The 23,769-nt window shown below is 34.3% G+C and overlaps 1 protein-coding gene across 1 annotated transcript; it reads left to right on the top strand.

The window, feature by feature from the left end:
- Nucleotides 1–3,314: 3,314 nt before the first annotated feature.
- Nucleotides 3,315–22,166, top strand: LOC115437397 (sorting nexin-16-like). Its single transcript, XM_030160625.1, has 6 exons — nt 3,315–3,749; nt 11,383–11,469; nt 17,465–17,613; nt 18,905–18,974; nt 19,076–19,212; nt 21,905–22,166. The coding sequence occupies exons 1-6, from the start codon at nt 3,315–3,317 to the stop codon at nt 22,023–22,025; spliced, it is 999 nt and encodes a 332-aa protein (XP_030016485.1). The 3' UTR covers nt 22,026–22,166.
- The last annotated feature ends 1,603 nt before the right edge of the window (nt 22,167–23,769 follow it).

Below are 23,769 nucleotides of genomic sequence, written 5' to 3'. Positions count from 1 at the left end.
CATAGTAGACTAGGTTTTCAGATTTTCAACGTTTTACTTACGTTTTAATCGTGAAAGTATTTTAGCGAACATCATTCGGAATATACACCTATTTTGCCTCACTAATTAGAAATCACAGATAGAGATAACCCACACAAAAATATTACAAATTAAAAAGTTTTATAAAAGTTTTTTTTTTCTGGATTAGCATTCGTGTTCTGCCTTTTGTTTCAGTTTCGGTGGAACAAAGTCTGTTTTCACCCAAACTCATCTGTTTACATCGGACTTTTCCCTGATGCTGGAATTCCCCAAACCTGGGATTTTCCCCCATTAAACCCAGCAAATATCAGTGTGATCTATTTCAGTGTAAGTCAGAATTTTACATTAGCAACACAACCTCACGTACAGTTTATAGACTTCTTTTTTTTTATTTATCAGGAAACAAGAGCAAAAGTGAAAAGACTATATACCTCAGGGTTGTCAAACTCATGTTAGTTCAGTTCCACATTCAGCCTAATATGATCTGAAGTGGGCCAGACCAGTAACATAATCTAAATAATAGGATAAGAACTGAGAAATAATGTCAACTCTAATGTTTCTCTATATTTTTGAGTGGAAAAAAAGCTAAATTCCTTAATGAAAATGTTTACATGTACAAACTGCACATGAACACAACATGAACAAATATGAACAACCTGAAAGTTTTTAAGAAAAATAATGGCAATTTTAACAATATTACACCTTAGTTTATCATTTATACATGTGCATTACAACTTACAGATCACAGTGGATCTACAAATGCACAAAATATTTAATAACAGACAGAATATTGGTGAGATTCCACCTACTTCAGACTTTTTTGTTCAGGCTATTCACATTTTTTGTAAAAGGCTAGTCTGTAAATGTAAACATTTGTGTAATTTTACTGTTTTTACACTAAAACAAAGGGGGAAAAAATGGTTTTCATCATTTATGCTGTAGTTTATTATGATGGTATTTTACTGGTCTGACCCACTTTACATTGAACTGACCTAAAATAAATGTAACATCATTGATTGTTAATATCTTTAGTGTAATTTTTGTATTTCACAAATTCATCCCACGGGCCGGATTTGGCCCCCAGGCCGCATGTTTGACACCTGTGATATACCTGAACTATTTGACAATATAGTAAATCATAGTATGTAGTAAATTTCAACCAGTGAAATGCATCTAATTACTCAAGAAATGCATTTAAGTATAATTTTGAGATAAATATTGCTGCTAAATTTAGTTTAATATATTTTGATGATATAAATTGATATCGTTATCACATTGTGCTTCCTTTACCTCTACCTGATCTCTCCTAACAAATCCAAATGCAGGCACTGATATAACACATGACATTTTTAAAAGGATACGATCATATACTTAAAAGCTAAAGTACAGTACAAGCAAAATAAAAGAGATCTTGTAGTATAGTATACTTATAGTAAAGTCATTTTCATATATATATATATATATATATATATATATATATATATATATATATATATATATTTTTTTTTTTTTTTTTTTTTTTTAATGTAAGGATAAGGTAGATGTTAATTGAAGTGGGGAACATAGATTGTGTATTTCAGAAAATAGTGATTAACATAAGCCTGACAGAGGTTCACTCCACTACATTTATGTGCTGACTTTAGTTATTAACTTTACAGATTTATGTTGCAATAAAAGTAAATATCAGTAAACAAATTACTATATTATCATATATTAAATCACTCAGCATTATTCACCAGTTAAAGTGAGCAACTGTACATCTTCACCAGCTTCAACGTTTAACAAACACATTAATAAAATCAATAATTTAATCTACTAATCTGTATTATTTGACTTTAGGCGTATGTTGATGCCCATTTATTTATACGTTTGTAAGGTTTTGAATGCAAGGCTTTGTCACGGACTACTTTTACAGTGGTATTTTTTTATGGCTCACTTCCCTCACTGCATAGTTTAAATACTGTAAAGATTTTTTTGTTTCCCTCTTACTTACAAGCATCTGAGTTCAAGCCCTTTAACTATAACCAGAACTGGCATACCAAGTGTTAGATAAAAATCTGAAGATATGTCGGGCAGCAGGACACAGCTCTATGTCACATAGTTAACTGAAACAAGATGCTCTGGATTTGTCAGGAAAGGAGACTGAAATGCAAATGTGATTGTTGATTTTAAAAGGTCAGAAAACTTTTCAAGGGGAAAACCATACAAGTTAATTATATTTATTGAGGTTTTTTAAATGTTTATTTTACATTGATGGCTGATGGTGACACATTTACAGAATCTCACACTGAAAAGAATGTGATTCTTATTCTGATTGCCTTATTGAGTTATGCATTTATTTTATCACATCATTCTGAATTTCCTATAATATTTCTAACCGTATAGCTCTTTTCAAGGTTCTAATAGTTTTGGATTTTTCATTATAGTTTAGTTCTATTTAGTTTTGACTCTTTTTTTTCTCTAATTCAGTTAGTTTTAATTAGTTTTTAGAGCAGGTTTGATAGTTTTTATTAGTTTTCATTATCTTCTAAATGCTTAGTTTTAGTTTAGTTATAGTTTAGTCGTCTCTTTTCTCTTCTTCTCTGTCATTGTATTCAAATAAATCCCAGACAGGACTCTGCTGCTTTCTCCCAACTTTAGTCTCCATGTTTCCAGGTAGAGTGAGGACCAGAAGACGACTGGAAACCACAAGTGAACACAAGTGACGGACCGTTAAATATTAAATATCATATTGTGCCACCAGCTAAAATTGCTTGAGGGAAATAAATTGATTTTATATCAGTTCGACACTGACAAAGACGAAAACGAAGGGAATTTTATCCAAAATTTTTATACATTTTAGTTAGTTTTGTAAACACACGATACAGTTTCAATTAGTTAGGGTTTTTTTTTTTCTTTTTATTATAGTTTTTATTTGTTTCAGTTAACGAAAATGTTTTTACAATTCTAGTTTTCGTCATTTCGTTAGTTTTCGTTAATGATAATAACCTTGGCTCTTTTGTGAGAATGTAATGACTTCTGGTGAGAGAAAAGCTACAGCCTGACCATAAAATAGATACCTGAAGCTTTTTATATCACTATATTTCCAAAGTCCATAGTCTGCTTTACAGTTTTGGCTTTATTGAAACAGGAAGAACACTGCGAAGCACATGACTGTGTCTGCGTGGTCCTCTTGTAACCTAAAACCCCTCTGATCCAAAGGGTGTCAGCAAATCCATAACCACACTGTCTACATGCATTTAACAGAATGTGTTGTGGTTTTGATGAACCAGCAGGAGTGTCAGCAGTAAGACTCCATGGAGGAGGGAAGAAACATGATCACCAGGAGTCGTTTGTCGGCTACTCCACTGTGTGTTTGTGTCCCTCAGCTCGACTTCATTTATTCTCCCTGCTTGCCAACACCATCACCAAGACCTCCACAGATGGTCTCCACCTTTGTTCCAGTCCCCTTCCCAGTGGATTTGACAGGAGAGTGCATGTCCTGGATCAAGAGGGCGTGTGCAAGATATTCTTCTCTTTCTTCACTCATCAAATTTGAGCTTTCACCTGCTGACAAATGCAAACCCTGGGAGGACAGAGTTGAAGAGTGTTGGAGTAAACCCACAGCGTGTTTGTGGGATAATTCATCCATGGTGCTGCAGGAAAGGAGCTTCAGGGACAGCTGGGTGGAGAGCCGCATCGCCCCAACACTGATGGGCTATGAAATCCTGGAGGAGAGGACGAAGTTCACGGTAGAGAACCAAAATGTGGATCTGCTTTTAGGCCAAAACAAATCAAAATAAATCAATGAATGAAAAGAAATATACAGTTTACAAAGATTATGACAGATGAATTATATATTTACACAAATAAAGTTTCCAGCTTTATTCAGATTGTCATTTGTATTAATTAGTGGTGGGCAGCGATTAAAATTTTTAATTGCGATTAATCGCATGGCTTTCTGCGATTAATTGCATAGTTGTTGGGGGGGGACGCATCAACAGCATGTATTGCCTTTCAGTGATATTCCAGACTGGAAGTACTCCGGTGATAAAAATAATTGCACGTCAGTGCTTCCAAACAACTGTGTCCTTCTCAACCCCACCATCTGAAGACATTTAAAATGAAAATGTCCATGTAAAAAACCACTACTTTTACACATGTTTATGTCCCCACCAGTGTATTTACAGTTGTGAGTGATTGACAGGAGTCTTAAGCCCACTAATCAGTACTAATACTAATAAGCCCATTAATATGTGATGTTCAGTTGTTCAAAGCAAGCAAAAGGGGCCCTGAAGTGGTCAGAATAAGTTGCACTAACGTATGTTTTGTCCTTTCCGTGTTACCGTAGTCAGTTCGGACATAGAACTAACAGACATGTTTCTTTCACTCTTGTTTGTATGGCCCCAAAAACGTTTGCCTGTGAGTATTTTATGTTCAGTTGTTGTAAGAATGAATAGTATCAAATATCTCTGATGTGAACCTTTGTTGCTGAATAAAAAGACGTTGTAAATCTTTAATTAACTTGTAAATGCTAATCGTTAGCGTGTCTATGGATTTTCCCATTCAAGTTAGCATCGAGATAAAATGACTGCTAATACAACATTCACATCGTAAATGAGTAAAGGTTAGTTCAAAGGCTGACATATTAGACCTAAACACAACCAATGAATTTACATAAACTTAACATGAGCCTGCATAAAGAATTAGCAACCCATCTCCAACTGCTTGCATAAACAAATTAGCTCAAACATCAGCATTACTTGTAAAGTTCGCCGGTTTTCTCTTCTCAGCTGCACATACACACAGCACCGGTGTGTGGACCGGCAAAATAAAAGCACGAGTTTCAAAATAAGAGTCCGTATGTATAAATCAACTAAGACTTGCTTGAAAGGCAGAACAAAAATAAAACGGCGTTAACGTCAGAAAAAAAAATTGTCGGCGTTATTTAATGAATGCGTTAACGCGGTAATAACGCGTTAAGTTGCCCACCCCTAGTATTAATACAAGGTAAATGTACAGTAGTAATGCACATGAATAAAAAAACCCTCAGTCTGTTTAACCCATAAAGACCCAAACAGCCAATTATGACGACAATCATCTACTGATCTAAACTGGTTAAAACCTGTTGATCCACTAATCCTATCAAAACATGCAAATAATTAGTGTAAAATGCAGTTTGTCGTCTTTTCATGGTCATCAGATATGACCCATTTGGACGTTCAGAGGCTCCGTAGTGAACGTGGAAACACCGACATCTTCTACAACATTGATTCACCAGTAAAGCCAATGGAGTGGATGGAGACACTGGGTTTATGTTCAGTTATTGATATCTTTGCCTAAAAAGTCTTTTTTTTTTTTCATTTTCTCTGTTTCTGATATGATAACCCTCAACTTTAATCTGAGCTTTTATGAACATCTGCATAATCTGTAAATTAAATATAAGAAAATAGATGATATACACTGGAAAAAAAATGCAAAATGAGGAAAATAATATTACAATCAATGGTCATAAATTACTTAAGAAAGGTTAAATATAGAGAAAACTTAATTTGGGAACCCACAAAAGTAACACTGGGTCTGTATGGGTAAGTAAATTTTATTTATAGAGCACTTTCCACAGACAGAGTCACAAAGTGCTTTACAGTGCCAAGTACAAATAACCAGTACAAATAAAAATACAATTAAAATACCATTAAAATACAATAAAATACAAATAAAATATAATAAATACATAAAGTGCAATCAGTTTGTAGCAGCCCTGAGTCAGTTAGGTTAATCACTGGGCTCCTGTCGTCCCTGTTGTAGTAACAACCACAATACTGTACATAAATCCAGTATATCCACACTCTATTATCAATTACACTGGTCAACAACAAATTTATTGTTTAAGTTTTTTGAGCTGATTTAGGATAATTTTGGTGTCCTGAATCCAAAAATCGCATTAATTTTGCTCAATCAGGTCAACTTTCTGAACTATGCTACATATTGGCTTTTTAACATTTTTGCTTACATTTATGGGCATTTTCACATCATATGATACAAAATTCTTTCATATTTCTTGCAATAAACGAGTTCTGAAGATTTTACTTTTGCCAATTTATGATTAATGGTTTTTTTAATGTTACAGGTGAATGAAATGGCTTCGACTAGAAGATCTTGCAAAAATAAGCCTGACGTATTCTGCTACATCTGCGGTGAATGATTTTTTTTCTCTTAAAACCTATTTTGGGTGAGAACTATATAAAAAATCAACTGATAAAGTCACAAAAAATGTAATCAATTTTGTGAGAAGATCAAATTTTTCAAAATCAAATTAGCAAAAAAACCTGACCTGATTGAGAAAAACATGTCATTTTTGGATTTAGCGGTGCAAAATGGTCCTAATTCAGTTGAAAAAACCTGGACAACTTGCAAAAACATTTTTCTGTAACCCAGTGTTATTAATGATTTTAAAGTAATTTTACATTCTGTATTTGCACTCTCTACTATTCTCAGTGAAAATATGACAGTCCAAAGTCAGTCGTCATCGTAGGCATTACATAATCACCTCCTGTTATAAATATAGTGTGTCTACACTCATGTCTTTTCTATTTTATTACAGCACCTACAGGGAAGAAGCCTAATCATGAAAAATCTTATATCCAAGACAAACATCTCAAAATACTGAGATAGCTGGAAATGCCTATATTACATTTTTTCATAAGCTGATGACCGTTAAGTACATTTATATTCTGATGGTGCGCTTGTCACTGACACATGGACTTTGATAATGCATGAGATAATGTCACACAAGCATCATGTGACAGGTCATGTTCTGCTGTTGAAGTGAAGTTTCAGTGCACCTCGGCATCAACTGTACTAGTCTGTAACTGGAAGGACAAACACCATTCTTCAGAGGATATTCCCTCATTTGTTGTTTTGATGATAGTGTGGAGATCTGTGTCAAGCACAATGATTCTCCAAAAGTGCTGCATGTACCTGGTACTTCTACAGTTACTGAGGTTTGATAGAGATGTAATGTAAACCCACACAGCCGTATATTTAACTCATAAAGACCCAAACAGCCACTGGCAACCAAAACCATTTACTGATTTAATGTAAGGAGTGGATCAGGTGAAAAGGATAGGGGAAAAAAATAAGCTTTTGCTTCTAGCCCAGGGCTGTCAAACTCATTTTAGTTCAGTTCCATATTCAGCTAAATTTGATCTGCAGTGGGCCGGACCAGTAAAATAAGAACAGAATAACCTATAAATAATGACAACTCCAAACTTTTGTCTTTGTTTTAGTGTAAAAAAAAAAAATTAAATAATGAAAATTCTTACTTTTATAAACTATCCAAAAAAAAAAAGAAAAAAAACCCTGAAAAAACTTAAATTTAAATTAAAAAACGTGAGAAAATTTAGTGCAATTTTAACAATATTATTCCTCTACTTCTCATTTGTCCATGTGCATTCTGGATCAGATCTACAAAGACACTAAACACTGAGGAACAGGAAGAAAAATTGTTAAAATTTTGCTTAATTTTCTTTAGACATTTCAGGTTGTTCATATTTGTTCAGGTTATTCACATTTTATTGTTACAGGATAGTTTGTAAATGTAAATATTTTCATAATTTATTGTTATTTTTTTGCACTAAAACAAAGAAAAAAATTAAGTTGTTCATTCTAGATTTTTTTGGCTTAATTCAAGATTTTTTTACTGAATTGAAAAGGTCTTTTTTTTTTGGCTTAATTCAAGATGTTTTTTTTTTTTTACTTAATTGAAGATTTTTTTTTTGCTTAATTGAAGATTTTTTTTACTTAATTGAACTTTTTTTTTTTTGCTTAATTCAAGATTTTTTTTACTTAATTGAAGATTTTTTTTGCTTAATTGAAGATTTTTTTTACTTAATTGAAGTTTTTTGTTTTTTTGCTTAATTGAAGATTTTTTTTTTTTTTTGGCTTAATTCAAGTTTGTTTGTTTTTTTTTTACTTAATTAAATTTTTTTTTTTTTTTTTTTTTTTTTTGCTTAATTCAAGATTTTTTTTTTTTTTTGCTTAATTCAAGATTTTTTCCTTAATTCAAGCTAGATTTTTTTTTTTTTCTTAATTCAATTCAAGACTGTGGAATTTTTTAACTTGGCGAAAACATCCCATTTGTCCCCGGGCCGCATGTTTGACACCTCTGTTCTAGCCTATTCCTTCTTTGTTTTTTTATGTTTATTACAATTATTGTACTCACTGCAATGATTGATGTACAAACCAAAATAAATTCATTCATTCATTCATTCATGTTTGATAACTTCTGAACCACTAAACCTATTAATACTGTGAAATAATTAGTGTAAAAAGCGGTTTGTCATCTTTTCATGGTCATCAGATATGATCCATTTGGACGTTCAGAGGTTCCGTAGTTACCGTGGAAACACCGACATCTTCTGCAACATTGATTCACCAGTAAAACCCATGGAGTTGGATCAATGACAGCGGATGGAAACACTTGGTTTATGTTCATTTAGTGATAAATTTTACAGAAGAAGTCACTTTTTCTTCAGCTTTCTGTTTTTGATATAATTATCCTCAACTTTAATCTCAGCTTTAATGAACATCTACATTATGGGCAAATGAAATACAGGAAAATACCTGATTTTGTGTAATATTATAACAAATGGTTCTAAATCACTTAAGAAAGGTTAAATGAAGAGAAAATCTCATTTAGGAAATGACATAAAAGTAGCACTTGGTCTTTATGGGTTAAGAGGGAAAAAAGTGGGATTTTCAGTAAATGTACAGAATGAACATACAGCAGTAGAGATGACATAAAAAGTAGTTATCTGAGTGCTATCCTAAGTAAGAAACAGTGGATGCAGTATTGAAAATGCAGTTAAAAAATAATGCAAGCATGCATATTAAAATTTACTTTAAAATGTAATTGACAGTGTAAACACAACACATTTCATGTCTTGTGTGGTCATTTTATTTGTAAATATAGATCCATTCCTCACATTCAGGCTTTAATGCATTCACAAAAGATGGAACAGGGACAATTTATAGTAAAAAATGTACTAAAAATAATGAAATAGCTAAATAATGATTTGATGCAAAAGCAGCATCCAGGAGACTGTTAATCCTATCAGAGCAGGATAGCTTAGAATGCACAAGAAAATTGTTGAAAGGATTTGGATATTCCAGCCACTATGGTGCATGATGTGAGGAAATTATTCAAAGAATCTGGATGTGGAAGCTGAACACTGTTATTTCTGATTCTGCGAACACTGCACTACATCAAACACTGTCATTCACCTACAGCTGCTTTCTCTTCTAATTTGCATTTTATGTAATTTTTCCATTGTTCCAGATATTCATTTATGTAGGGAATATGTTTATGTTTATGCATTTGGCAGATGCTTTTTTCCAAAGTGACTTACATGGGAAAACTAATAAAATCCCTCAATCAATCAAATTTTATTTATATAGCGCCAGATCGCAACAAAAAAGTTATCTCATGACACTTTATATATCGAGTTGGTCAAAACCAGACTCTAAGCCAATTTACAGAAACCCAACTGAATCTGTATATGTATCAGATAACAGATAAATATTATCAATGTTTAGACTAACACTAATAAATAAACAGTAATTCCCAGCTGTTTCAGCCCCAGACCCAAAATTAAGGCTAAAATTTGCTCCATCATTTAGAACAATTTTTTATTTTATGTCATTTTGATTTTTGTTGCATCTTTTATATAGTTTTTGTCTTGTATGTTGTGTTTGTTTTGTTGCATGTTTTACTTAATTTTTGTTGAATCTTTTAGGCCACAGGCGTCACACATGCGTCCCAGGGGCCAAAACCGGCCCGCCAAAGGGTCCATTCTGGCCTGTGGGATGAATTTGCAAAGTGCAAGTTAGGGTATCAAACTCAAAAATAATATCATAATAACCTACAAATAATGACAACACCATTTTTTTTCTTTGGTTTAGTGCAAAAAAACATTAAATTATGAAAATGTTTACATGAACAAACAATAAAATGTGAATAACCTGAACAAATATGAACAACCTGTTACGCCCCAGCCTAGGGGTTTACCAGGGCGAACATAATGTGCTCACTTTTGTCCCCTCCCAGCTCCCAAGCACACACGTCAGTCAAAAAACTAAGATTCACAATATTTATTATTACTACTTTTGTTTTAACAACTAAGGAAGGGTTAGGGGAGGGAGCGGCTAAAACAACAAACAAAATATCTTCTTTACAGTTTAAACTAAATTACCTACTCAAAATAAATGCACGAAATAAAATACAGCAAACTTGCCTAAACTTCCTAACCAAAAACCGGAGAAAAGGTGAAACAAAAAAAGAGCCGACCTCCCCTACCAGAAAAGGGTTCGATTTACAAAAACTATTAACAACTATATACAATCTTATCGCAGCAACACACGAGCCCACGAAGACTGACGGTCACACACACGAACACCGGGTTGGGAACTGGCAGGAGGCAAGAGAGAGCGAGGACGGAAACTCCAGGGCCATTTTTAAAGGGCCGGGCAATCATGCTCCACCAATCAGCACCTGCAACAAACAGACACAAAAGGGCACAGCACACCTACAGGACGGGGGAGAACACACACACACACACACACACTAAACAGAAAACACATACATATAAATAGACAAATTATGACCCAGGGTCATAAGAAACCTGAAATGTTTGAAGTAAATTCAGTGCAATTTTAACAATATTCTGCTTCTGTTACTAAATGTTTAGTGTCTTTGTAGATCTGATCTGTAATGCATATGTATCAATGATAAGTGAAGGCATAATATTGATAAAATTGTCCTTATATTTCTTAACAAATTTCTTTTTTTTCAGGTTGTTCACATCCTTTTTGTTTGGATAATTTGTAAATGTAAATATTGGCATAATTGAATGTTATTTTTTGCACTAAAACAATTTGTTGTTGTCATTATTTATTTTCTATCATGCTATTTTTTTACTGGTCCGGCCCACTTCAGATTAAATTGGGCTGAATGTGGCCCCTGGAAGAAAATGAGTTTGACAGCCTTGTTTTAGGCCATTTGAGGCCTAATTTTTTGCTTAAATTTACCTGATCATAACCTTAGGATGCATAATGCAACAAGGTCGTGTGTTTGGTCAAACTCTTTGAACTGGTTCGAGACCTGGTTTCCATGAATGCCAAATGACTCACATCCTTTTCATATTCATCTATGGCAGCATTATCATCATGGAAAAGAACAACAATACTAGTAATCAGCAAAATCAGCCCTAGTTGCACTAACTTTTGCAAAAGCATCAGCCTTTTTTGCACAGTTTGCATTATAGGAGTCAAACACTGCACTCTTACGTCACAGCTTGGTTATGTCTGTATCTGTGTCTGTTGTAGGTTTACAAGATCCTGGTGACAGGGAGTCAAGGAGACCGCTGGGTAATTTTCAGAAGATACACAGACTTCACCAAACTCAATGATAAGGTGAGACTCCAACACTTATTTTTACCACATACTTTATTTTAGAATACAGCATTCTATGTATGTGTGACAGAATACACCATGAAAGAGGATTAACCCTCAAAGTCCTAAACATCTGACGGTGACCAAAAGCATCTACTGATCTAAAATGTTTAATAATTTTTGATCCATTTATCCTATCAATACACTGTGATAATTCAGCTAAAATGAGAGGAGGGGGAGGGGTGACACAGAGGGAAGGGAGCCAGGCTTTTCGCTCCCTCACACAAGTAACAAAACACGTGGAAAACACATGAAAATATGGAATAATGAAATAATGTAGGGATTTTTCCCTGCAACAATATTCAGGTGATATCCCTCTGCATTATGGGAGATTTTGAGGTGCACGTTAAACCAGTGTTCAGAACTCAGAGCTCCTCCTTCACCCTGAACGGTGTGCATGTGTGGATCGACTCTTTCTGTTTAAATCCAACAGTTTCCAGGTTGTTCCATACAGCAGAAACAGTTGAATCTGGTCCCAGTCATGTGTCTGTCCAATTAGATTCAGTTCACATCAATATTAGTTGAGTTCTAATTTTAAATGTGTGGTAAATGGGATTTTCAATGTTCAATGGAAATGTCCACAGAGTCCACATTCCACAGTGGATGTGGACAATTTAGTTCCAGATACAAGAGATTGTTCTAAGCTACAGGTGGATCCAACTGGAGGAGAATTGGAGTCGTTTGGAATTTTGAATGAATTTTGGAAAATGTCTCAATGATGACAGATGGAAAATTGTAGATGTTGTGACCTTGCTGTGACCTTGAACTTTGGCCTACTGGGACCAAAATGTACTGGGTTGGTCCCAGGGCCTAGGCCTATCTGTGGGGAAGATTTGGGAAAGATGGGTGGAAGAGTTTTACACTAAAGATGAAAAAAACAAACAAACAAAGAAACAAACAAACACACAAACAATCACACAAAGCAAAGTGATCACAGTACCTCCTGGCAGAGGTAAAAACTCACCTTCCATCAGCTGGATTTGAACCTGTGATCCACCAGACAAAGTATCGCTCTTTAAATTCAAATCCTCCAGTTATGTGAGATGGATGCCTGCATCTTTCAGGCTTTTTCAGTTAAGTTGCAGGATGCATCTTGAAATGTTTGGTGAACATTTCCAATAACCTGACAGTTGTGTGAATAAGTATATCACATCTTCATATTATGAATACATCCCCTCGTCAACACGAATAGAAATGGGCTGATTTTTTTTTTATCATCACTGAGTGTAAATACAGAGTTAAAGCCAGGGCAGTTAATCACTGTAACTTAATTTATATAATGACAAACTGACAGTAATTTGGTAAAACTGGATTTACCTTCTTCCTGTCCCAGATCCCAGTGGATCATAAATGTACCAGTGGACTAATGATTATTAATGAGGAAATGAGGCAGCCAATCAGAGAGCTCTTTCAAGCAGCAGAGGGCGGAGTCACAGCCAGTTTAGCTTTAGCGTTCTGTTTGTAAAACAGAAAAACTTCCACTTACCTTCATTTCAGGGTTAACAAACTCTGAGTGGAATGGTCTGTAGCAGAAGTGTACTGACCAAAAACAGCTGGTCAGTCCTCATCTTTAATGCTCTGTGGGCGTGTATACGTACGCCGTTCCACTCAGGGTACGTACAAGCCGAATGCAAAAATAAAGCACTGCTCAAGTATCGACATACATAGTAACTAATGAATATGTTGAACTTTTACACATTTGTTGCAACACAGTAGTATAGGAGCAGAGTTCTTTTACTTCCTGTTCATGTTGTGATGTTGTTTTGAATGGCAGTGGATGGGGGATTAGCTCAGATGGTAGAGCGCTCGCGGAATCGATGCCCGCATCCTCCAATTATTGTTCTATTTCATAGTGAACTTTCTGTTTTCATTTAATTAAACTGTAATACATACACTTTATTATATGTGAGACTCAGTCTGGACTTTTGCCTTGGAACTGAGGACTGTTCCATCTCCCACACTGACAGTCATTTAACCATGTTCCACAAACGCAGATAATAAACCTGATATTTCCACGAAATGACACTGATGTGTTTTTCCCTTAAGCTTTAATCCTGAGAAGTATGTGTGTGTATGTGGGTGGAATAATTCAACACACACATATATTTTTTTAATACATATCTTATGAACCTACGCAGTATGAATGTATTTGACACTGCACAAAAAATGTCTGCAAAAAAATTGCTGCTAATTTATAAACAGGCAGTAATAATTCAACTCACACACACACACACACACACACACACAAATCTACTTTGCACATAGTATACTGAAAATAATTCAATTCTATGACATAATTCAAAATAAATTCATATTTTCTGTTTTTTGTTTTCTTTTTTCATTTGAACAGATGGTAGCATCAGACAAAAACATTAGGTAAAATCTTTAAAAATGATTAAATATTTGTTCTCAATAATTAGACCTGAATTAGATCGGCAAAAAAAATGAGCTCAATGGAAGTAAAATGTAATATTAATTTATATAAGTCCTCAATTATCAGTTTATAAAGGTTGACTTTTCTACTTTTCTACTACTTTTCTGATTTGTTTTCTATTCTCTTAATCAGGCTCCTGGTCTAGTTCTCTGTGTGGACAAAGAAATGAAAAATAGATGTTAACCTTGTAATAATTTCATTTGTTTCTGCACCGTAGCTCTTTTGTGTTTGTCACCCATCTGCATTGTCTGATATACTACAGTTTGTCTTATGTATTTACTCTTATTATTTTTGTATTTTTTGATGCACTATCTTTATGAATGCACACTTTCTTACACTTTATTCTATTTCTGCCATAATCAGTGAATTTCCACATTATGGGAGCAGTGAAGTTTTATCTTGTCTTAATATGTATCGCAGGGGTCTTCAGACTTGCAGGAAATGTCATCTGAAAGTCATTTGCATCTTTCTTTGATCTCTTTTCACCCTGGTGTTGTCCACTCCTAGTAAATGACTTTAGCCAGTCAAACTTGAGTCTCCAGCGTTCTACATATGAATGAAATATATTCATATATTGTGTATGTGATCAGACCCCTGCATGGGACTCAACTGTCCCTGGAAAGCTTTAGATTTTATGGCCGTTGTGACTGTGTGGTATGTTTTAAATGCAGTTTATCTAAACGGAGCAGATAAGCCTGTTCAGAATTCAGATTACACACTTGTTCAAGCTCAAAAATCTGGCTCACAAGCCATAGTCTGCTGCAATAAGTGGCCGATTGAAATAGTCGCCCAGTGGTGAGGATCCATATAGATGTGTTACAGCTAAAATGTGCTCAGAGGTCTTCTTTGTGTCTTTGTTCATATTAAATCAGTCTCAGTGAATCCAAAGGAACTTTGTGTTGGTAAATGACAGTTGTTCAAATGGACAGGATTTCAGTTCTGTTCAACATGTTGATGCTCATATGAACTATGTTTTCAGCTCAAAAATGAACAATTTCAGCACAATTAATGCTATATTTTCATGTCACAAATGAACAAGTTCTATTTGAACTGAATTGAGCTGAAAAACAAATCTTCTATTCTTTTAGATTCCCCAGTTTTTCTTCCCAGAGTCTCTCCTACATATCACATGTTTTATTTGTACAGGTTCAGTCTGGAGTATGGTGCTGATCCATCCTGCTTATGTTCCACCAATACATACATGAAGAATGGCACACAGCACTGTTTAAATCAACAGTTTTACAATAAGAAGCATTTTTATACAGAAAGAACAATTCTATATTGTTCTTTCCTCTTTAGTCTGATGATAAACTATCCAATAAATAATTGTGATCCTAGTTTTTGCACAGGGATCATTAGTGTAAACGGTGACATGGCTGCAGAGCATCAGTATGATGGGATCCACAACAACCATGTCACATCCGTCCACTGACACATTTAGTGTTTTTGTGTCAGCTGGGATTGTTTTAGATCCACAATACTAACATTTATGAAGAAGAGCAGAATTAGCAATAGTAAGTCTATAAGTTTATTCCTAATAAAGTACTGGTACTGACCAGAGCATCATGGGTAATGTCACGTCCGTCCACCAGCAAAAGTTTTCACATACACGTGCTATTCCAAATCCAATATTTATGAAAATAGAGCTTCCACTGTCAAAGAATATCAGTAGTCTGTGCACAAATGGATTAGCATTATTTACACACACTTCTATGACTTTAGGACAACTGTTTTTGACAAAAATGGACACTCATTTGACCCCCTAAGGAAATTTTAGCCGATTTGCATTTTACTGAACAGGACACATCTATTTTTTAAAAATAAATCCAAAGTGGGCAAAACAGATAGGTTACCAGAACATGTCCTTAATTACCATGACGCACAACGACCTTAGTGTGTCTTCACTTACCTGCTTACTCCATATCCAAACTGTCAAAACTTTAGGAAACAGATACAAATATATGTGTCATCTTTGGGTCCAATTTAACACAGGTGACATTTCCCATCATGCATCTTCCCTCTCTGATATTACATGTGCTTCAGTGTTCGTAGCAAAAAGCAGAATTTAACACAAGACATACTATAGGAAGTTTTACTACTATTTTCACATGCAGAGTAATATCAATCACATCTAATAAACAGGCCATTAGCATTATTTCAACACAGTTCTATGCATTTATTACAACTTTTTTTTTTTTTTTTTGACAAAAATGGCCACTCATTTGACCCCCTGAGTACATGTTAGCCCTTTATCGTCTTCAAAGCTCTGCTCACTATGTGAAAAAAAAGAACAACCTCCAAGCTGTAATTAGACTTTGGAAATGTCAAATGACAAAGACATGCACTTATTTCTGTGGTATTTTCCTCAGTGGAGGTGTAGTCATTTGAATATCACAATGAAGGATAGTGTGGAAAATGCACATAAATATGCATGATAGTGTTTTCTAAATTTACATTGAGTCACTTCTCATTCAGACAGTATGACGTCAGTAGGTGTTATGTTTTCTCTGATCAAAAATAGACATTTATTTCTGCTCTTCAGGCTTCAGTGCATTTATGTGGCACATTTGAGAACAAACTGTCCTCCATCCATCTTTAATCCTGAACTACTGGGCCTTTCAGAGATGCTGACACATACATTACATATAGGTGTTGATGCACTTAAAAGTATGCAACTGATTTCATATAAATAGGACTTGCAGCCAATTTGCAGACTCTGTCCCTGGTATTTTTAATGACATTGAAATCAACGAAGACCGAACATGAACTATAAAATGTAAGGCTGTGTATCATATGATTTGATGATTTGTAATGTGATTTGCATTTTTATTGTTTTTACTTTAGTTTATTAATTCAGTTATATTATATTTTTACCTCCGCCAAGGAGGTTATGTTTTTGCCAGGGTTTGTTTGTTTGTTTGTCTGTCTGTTTGTCTGTCCGTTAGTGTGCAACATAACTCAAAAAGTTATGGACAGATTTTGATGAAATTTTCAGGGTTTGTTGGAAATGGGATAAGGAAGAAATTATTAAATTTTGGTGGTGATCGGGGGTGGGGGGGCCCACGGGGGGGCCCATTTCCAACAAACCCTGAAAATTTCATCAAAATCTGTCCATAACTTTTTGAGTTATGTTGCACACTAACAGACAGACAAATAGACAGACAGACAAACAAACAAACCCTGGCAAAAACATAACCTCCTTGGCGTGGGGGGGCCCACAAGGGGGGGGGGGGGCACTGATCAGCCTTGGCGGAGGTCTGCGCTCTCCGAGTGCTTCTAGTTAATTCTTTTTTCTTTTTTTCTCTGTGTATTGTTCATTTCCGGGGAGATATTCATCTAAGCCTTTTTTGGCCTCTACCCTCTCCTGCACAATGTTGTTATTTATTTGAATGTTGTTGTTTTTTTAATTTTCTCTTGCTGTTTTATGATGTGCAAAATACATGAATAAATAAATGTTACTAAATACATACATGTTGTCACAGATCAGGAAACAGTTTGTGCTAACTCTTTGCTTTGTTGCAGCTTAGGGAGCTGTTTCCCAGCGTTTGTCTCACTCTGCCTCCTAAACGCTGGTTTAAAAACAACTATGATGAAGAGTTTCTGGAAGCGAGGCAGACTGGGCTGCAGACATTCCTGCAGAACCTGACACTGGACAAAGACATCATTAACAGGTGTGTGTGTGTGTGTGTGTGTGTATGTGTGTGTTTGTGACAAAAAATCAGTCTAACACTTCTTTACAGACAGGATTGTAACTCTATAATGACCTTTGTGCATTTTTAGCTCCTTCGGAACCATGTTCATTAATGTTCGTGTAAAAAATACCATGTAATGTACCTGAAACAATCTATTTGTGGTCAACCTGGACGCAAGCATTTTAGATATGATTGATTTTCTTATTATTAATTTTTCATATATTTTTTGTGAGTTGAAAGACAATACTCTTCTCACATTCATAAATGTAAACAAATATCTTAGCTTAGCTTGAATAAATTAGATCTGTATTTTCAAACATGCAGAGTAACACAACAACTCCACAGTTCAATTCATACAAATTCCATAATATGTTCAAAACGGAGCAGGCTGAAGTAAAAGCTTTTTCATTCCTACCCCAAATTCAGCTCATTACAATACAACACACAAACTATATCAGTCTGTGTCAGTACAACATGCATATATGCCTATATCAATCAATAAAATAATCATAAATGTAACACATCATAATCCACTACATATGTGCTAAATATAAACCCATATGAATACAATATACAGCCTGCTATAATTTGTATTTCTAGACAACGTTCCTTATAATTTATACCGTATGCAACTATCTCAATTATGTTTTTATACAGCCCACAAACTATATTAGTTTATATAAATACAATATATAAAATACATAATATATGTACTAAACTACATATAAGCTAAGATAAGCTAAGATATCTATAGTGCATTCTATCCTACTTTAATGTGCTGCCCCCAAATTCACCAGATAGATAGATAGATAGATAGATAGATAGATAGATAGATAGATAGATAGATAGATAGATAGATAGATAGATAGATAGATAGATAGATAGATAGATAGATAGATAGATAGATAGATAGATAGATAGATAGATGGATAGATAGATAGATTAATCCCCAAATGGTGAAATAATTCAAATTAACATCCATCTTCTTCTCTAAACCTCTTCCTCAAAAGTTCCTTGTACATTTTTTAAACGAACTGACATTTATTGAAAAATGAATACAAACCTTCTACACATCTGTATCTTGGTTGGTTCTTCTTAAATATCCCCTACTTTGCCCTTTTGTGCTGTTTGTTTACCTGTTTTTTCTTCTTTATGTTTTTTTTTTCCCACTGTAACCCCCCTCCTCTTCTGTTTGTGTTGTTCTGTAAGTTTTCCTCGGTCTAAAAAAAGCCACATTCCATTTTGTGTGATGGTGTTTTTGTGTCCCCAGTGAAGCGGTGAAACACTTCCTGTGTTTATTTGACCCTCCAGATCCGTTCGATAGTCTGGATGAAAGCAGGGTGAGCTCAGGTTCTCTATTTATGGAGCCATTTCCTCAAGGACTAAATGTTAACGCTGTGATCTGGGTTTAATGGTCAGCTGCTGTCGTTATTAACCCCAGGCATTTTGTGAGACACTGGAGGAAACTAACCACTGTCTTCAAAGGGAACTGGTGGAAAAACAGCGAGAGGTTGACAGTTTGAAGGAGATGATAGAGCAGAGACAAAAGCACATGGAGCAACTGATGGAGAAAGTCCAGTAAGTGTACGTATGTGTGTTCTGAACACTTCAACACTGAGCGGTGATGCTTCTGTTTGTTACGATTACGCAAGGCTTGGACCCAAATGCACCAGACAGAGACGAAATGAACTTAGTTTGAGTATTTTTTACTCAAAATATTAAAGCAACAAAAATATCTTCACAACAATAGCATCAAAAATTTAACCCAAAAATCTTCTCAATCGAGGTATCAAAAAATCTAATGAAAAGTTCTTCACAAATGTGGTATCAAAAAATTAAGAAAAAAGTCTTCACAAACATGGTATCAAAAATTTTACACAAAAAGGCTTCACAAACATGGTATCAAAAAATTCACAAAAAGTTCTTCACAAACGCGGTATCAAAAAATTCACAAAAAGTTCTTCACAAATGTGGTATTGAAAAATTAACAAAAAAGTCTTCACAAACGCGGTATCAAAAAATTAACAAAATGTTTTTCACAAACGTGGTATCAAAAATTTTACACAAAAAGTCTTCACAAACGCGATATTAAAAAAAATCACAAAAAGTCTTCACAAACGTGGTATCAAAAAATTAACAAAAAAGTCTTCACAAACATGGTATCAAAAAATTTATTAAAAAGTCTTCACAAACGTGGTATCAAAAAATCACAAAAAAGTCTTCACAAACGTGGTATTAAAAAAATAAGAAAAAGTCTTCTTAAACATGGTATCAAAAAATTACCCAAAAGTTCTTCACAAACATGGTATCAAAAAATTCACCAAAAAAGTCTCCACAAACGTGGTATCAAAACATTCACAAAAAAATCTTCACAAACATGGTATAAAAAAATTTACAAAAAGTTCTTCACAAACGTGGTATCAAAAAATTCACAAAAAGTTCCTCACAAACGTGGTATTAAAAATTTTACAAAAAAAGTCTTTACAAATGTGGTATCAAAAAATAAAAAAAATGTTCCTCACAAAAGTGGTATCAAAAATTTTACACAAAAAGTCTTCACAAACATTGTATCAAAAAATTCACAAAAACATCTTCACAAATGGGATATCAAAAAATTCACAGAAAGTCTTCACAAACATGGTATCAAAAAAAAATCACATAAAGTTCTTCACAAACGTGGTATCAAAAATTCACAAAAAGTCTTCACAAACGTGGTATCAAAAAAAATCATAAAAAGTTCTTCACAACCGTGGTATCAAAAAATTTACAAAAAAAGTCTTCACAAACGTGGTATCAAAAAAAATCACAAAAAAGTCTTCACGAACGTGGTATCAAAAAATTTAAAAAATGTTCTTCACAAACATGGTATCAAAAATTTTACACAAAAAGTCTTCACAAACATTGTATCAAAAATTCACAAAAACATCTTCATAAATGCGATATCAAAAAAATCACAAAAAGTCTTCACAAACGTGGTATCAAAAAAATCACAAAAAGTCTTCATAAACATGGTATCAAAAAATTACAAAAAGTTCTTCACAAACGTGGTATTAAAAAAATCACAAAAAAGTCTTCACAAACGTGGTATCAAAAAATTTAAAAAAATGTTCTTCACAAACATGGTATCAAAAATTTTACACAAAAAGTCTTCACAAACATTGTATCAAAAAATTCACAAAAACGTCTTCATAAATGTGATATCAAAAAAATCACAAAAAGTCGTCACAAACGTGGTATCAAAAAAATCACAAAAAGTCTTCATAAACATGGTATCAAAAAATTACAAAAAGTTCTTCACAAACATGGTATCAAAAAAATCACAATAAAGTCTTCACAAACGTGGTATTAAAAAGTCTTTACAAATGTGGTATCAAAAAATTAACAAAGTTCTACACAAACGTGGTGTCAAAAAATTTACAACAAGTCTTCACAAACGTGGTATCAAAAAATTAACAAAAAAGTCTTCCCAAATGTGGTATCAAAAAATCAACAAAATGTTCTTCACAAACATGGTATCAAAAAATTAACAAAAAAGTCTTCACAAACGTGCTTTAAAAAAAGTCTTCACAAACATGGTATCAAAAAGTTAACCAAAAGTTCTTGACAAATGTAGTATCAAAAAATTTACAAAAAGTTCTTCACAAAAGTGGTATCAAAAAATTCATTAAAAAGTATACACAAATGTGGTATCAAAAAATTCACAAAAAGTTCTTCACTAATGTGGTATTAAAAAATTCATAAAAAGTCTTCACAAACGTGGTATCAAAAAATTCACAAGAAAGTCTTCACAAACGTAGTATCAAAAAAATTTACAAAAAGTTCTTCACAAACGTGGTATCAAAAATTTAACACAAAACTGTTCTCAATCGAGGTATCAAAAATTTTAACAAAAAGTTCATCACAAATGTGGCATCAAAAAATTAACAAAAACTTCTTCCCAGAAGTGGTATCAAAAAATTAACAAAAAAGTCTTCACAAACGTGGAATCGGTAGACTTCCAAAGTGTAACAGGCAGCACAGAGGAACAGGAGAAGGTTCAGAGGGATCTAGATGTGGAATGAACGTCGCACTGACAACAGACACGAGCAGAGGAGGGAATATGAAGGGTGGAGAGGTCATGAGGACCAGGTGAAGACGATCAGGGAATGAGGGAGGACCCAGAGCAGACAGACCAACAGGAGCCCCCACCAAAAGAAAACAGGAAATGAACCAAAACCAGCTGACATGAACTACAAGCACCGCTGATTATTCATGATCTTCTCTCACACAGGTCTATGGCTCTGTCTTGGGAAAGTGACGACAGTGTGAGATGTCACCACAAATACACAGAAGACGCTGATGAGAAAGTATATAAACAAAAAAAACCAATAATTAGACAATTAATGGTGTGAAATGAAAAGTAAAATATTCATCACTGGTAAATTCATGTCTTAAACTGTGAGCTTTGTTATGTATGTGTCTGTACATGTGTTTGAAGGGGGTTATATATTTTTCTATGTAAGTATATTATGTCTGGCTGTATATAAATTCAACGAAGGTCCAGTACTGGGGGTGTTTGGGGGGGGGGCAGCTGGATAGGAACTGGATACAACAGTTTCATGTTCAAGTTTTGTGTTTCTTCTTGTGTATTTGAAAACTGAAAATAAAAAAAACCTTGATCAAAAAAACAATAAAAAAGAAACTGTGAGATTTGTTTCCCATTTTAAATATGTCAGTGCTGATGATTTGTCGTCTACAGATGGGAATATTCCACAGTGTCTTTCGATGATGCACTTAAAAAACATAATAAAGCCAAAGCAGGACATTCACTGGGTCAGCCATGGTCAGTGTGGTGGACATTTCACTGGTCAGCACCATTTACACTCATGAAATCAATGTCTCAGTGCCATAAAACTCCATTTCCACACAGTCAACAACAGCAGAACCTGCATGCTTCTGTCTTTAGTGAAGCACCAGTCAGGCTTCAGAAGGAGTCAGATTTATCAGTTTCACTCATCTTAACTAAACTTCTATGAAACTGGGTTCATTTTTGGTACCTGGCACTTTCCCAGCTTTTTAGACCCATTAATAAACGACAAATGTAGACATATTTCTCCCCAGGATGGACCTAATGATGACCTCAGATAAATGCAAAAAAAATTATACTCTTGCTCTGAGCCATCCCAAAATTAATGAATTTTGAATAAAATTTTGGTGCCAAAAATAGGACCAAAATTGGGACATGAAAAACTACCTAAGTGTCAGTGGTCTTATATACACTAGAAATAAAGACATTGTTAAATTTGTCGATCCTAGTGGTTTTTCTAATCCAGACGTGGGTTTTTCATGAATCTGCAGTCTCATTCCAGGTTTCGTGTGTAACTCATCGCGTCCACTCGCGTTACATGCGGAACCTGCCCAATTAAACACACATTAATCATGAGTGATTTTGTATCAGCGGTCATTTTTGTGAAACGCTCTGCCTTGCATAATTAGTTTGATTCCCAAAATGTACCTGTGAGAGAATAAAGAGACATTCAAAAAAATAGTAGCGGGTAATTTTCGTGTCCTTTTTACCACATTAAACGGTTTAAAAAATTAAATTAAAAAACATATATATAAAAATGTGTTTTATCTGTAAAACAGTTTCTCTTTTATCTCAGTAAATATTTATTTTTAAAATAAACCCAAAGTGCTTCCAAACTCGCTTCATAACATTCGTCTACATCTGGGTTGAATTTTTAGCCCCATGTCCTGTTTTTGGGACCAGTTTCATAGAAGCACCCATATACAGTAATTAGTGTAATTTTCCATTTACATAAATCATTACTTTACTCCAAAACTGGACAGCATGGATAAAAAAAACAACCCAAACACTATGTCTAAAAACTGTGAAGCTCCATAAAGGTCCTGTTCAGCATTATTAACTGACTAAAGCACTAGCACTAGCCAGCGCCAGTGTTTTTGTCAGAATTATGTTGTGATGCAATAATTTTCCTGTCCACATAGATGAACACAAACTGAAGTTTTTAAAGATAATCAGACTCAGCTTCATTATCATTCAATCAATGGTACATGATAGAATAAAATATAGTTACCCAGGTATCGGTTTGTAGCAGAGAAGATAAAACGATAAAATATATAAAAAGCGAATAG

Source organism: Sphaeramia orbicularis, chromosome 17 (assembly GCF_902148855.1).
Source record: "Sphaeramia orbicularis chromosome 17, fSphaOr1.1, whole genome shotgun sequence".
In the NCBI taxonomy this organism is placed as follows: Eukaryota; Metazoa; Chordata; class Actinopteri; order Kurtiformes; family Apogonidae; genus Sphaeramia; species Sphaeramia orbicularis.
The sequence above is the reverse complement of the archived record's forward strand: the minus strand, read 5'-3'. Positions and strand labels throughout refer to the sequence as shown.

What these genes read in the sequence shown, in the direction of transcription:
- LOC115437397 (XM_030160625.1), top strand. Translation starts at nt 3,315, where the DNA reads ATGGAGGAGGGAAGAAACATGATCACCAGGAGTCGTTTGTCGGCTACT. An exon ending in AGGAGAGGACGAAGTTCACG is followed by an intron (nt 3,750 to 11,382) that starts GTAGAGAACCAA and finishes TGTCTGTTGTAG; the next exon opens with GTTTACAAGATCCTGGTGAC. An exon ending in CAACTGATGGAGAAAGTCCA is followed by an intron (nt 19,213 to 21,904) that starts GTAAGTGTACGT and finishes TCTCTCACACAG; the next exon opens with GTCTATGGCTCTGTCTTGGG.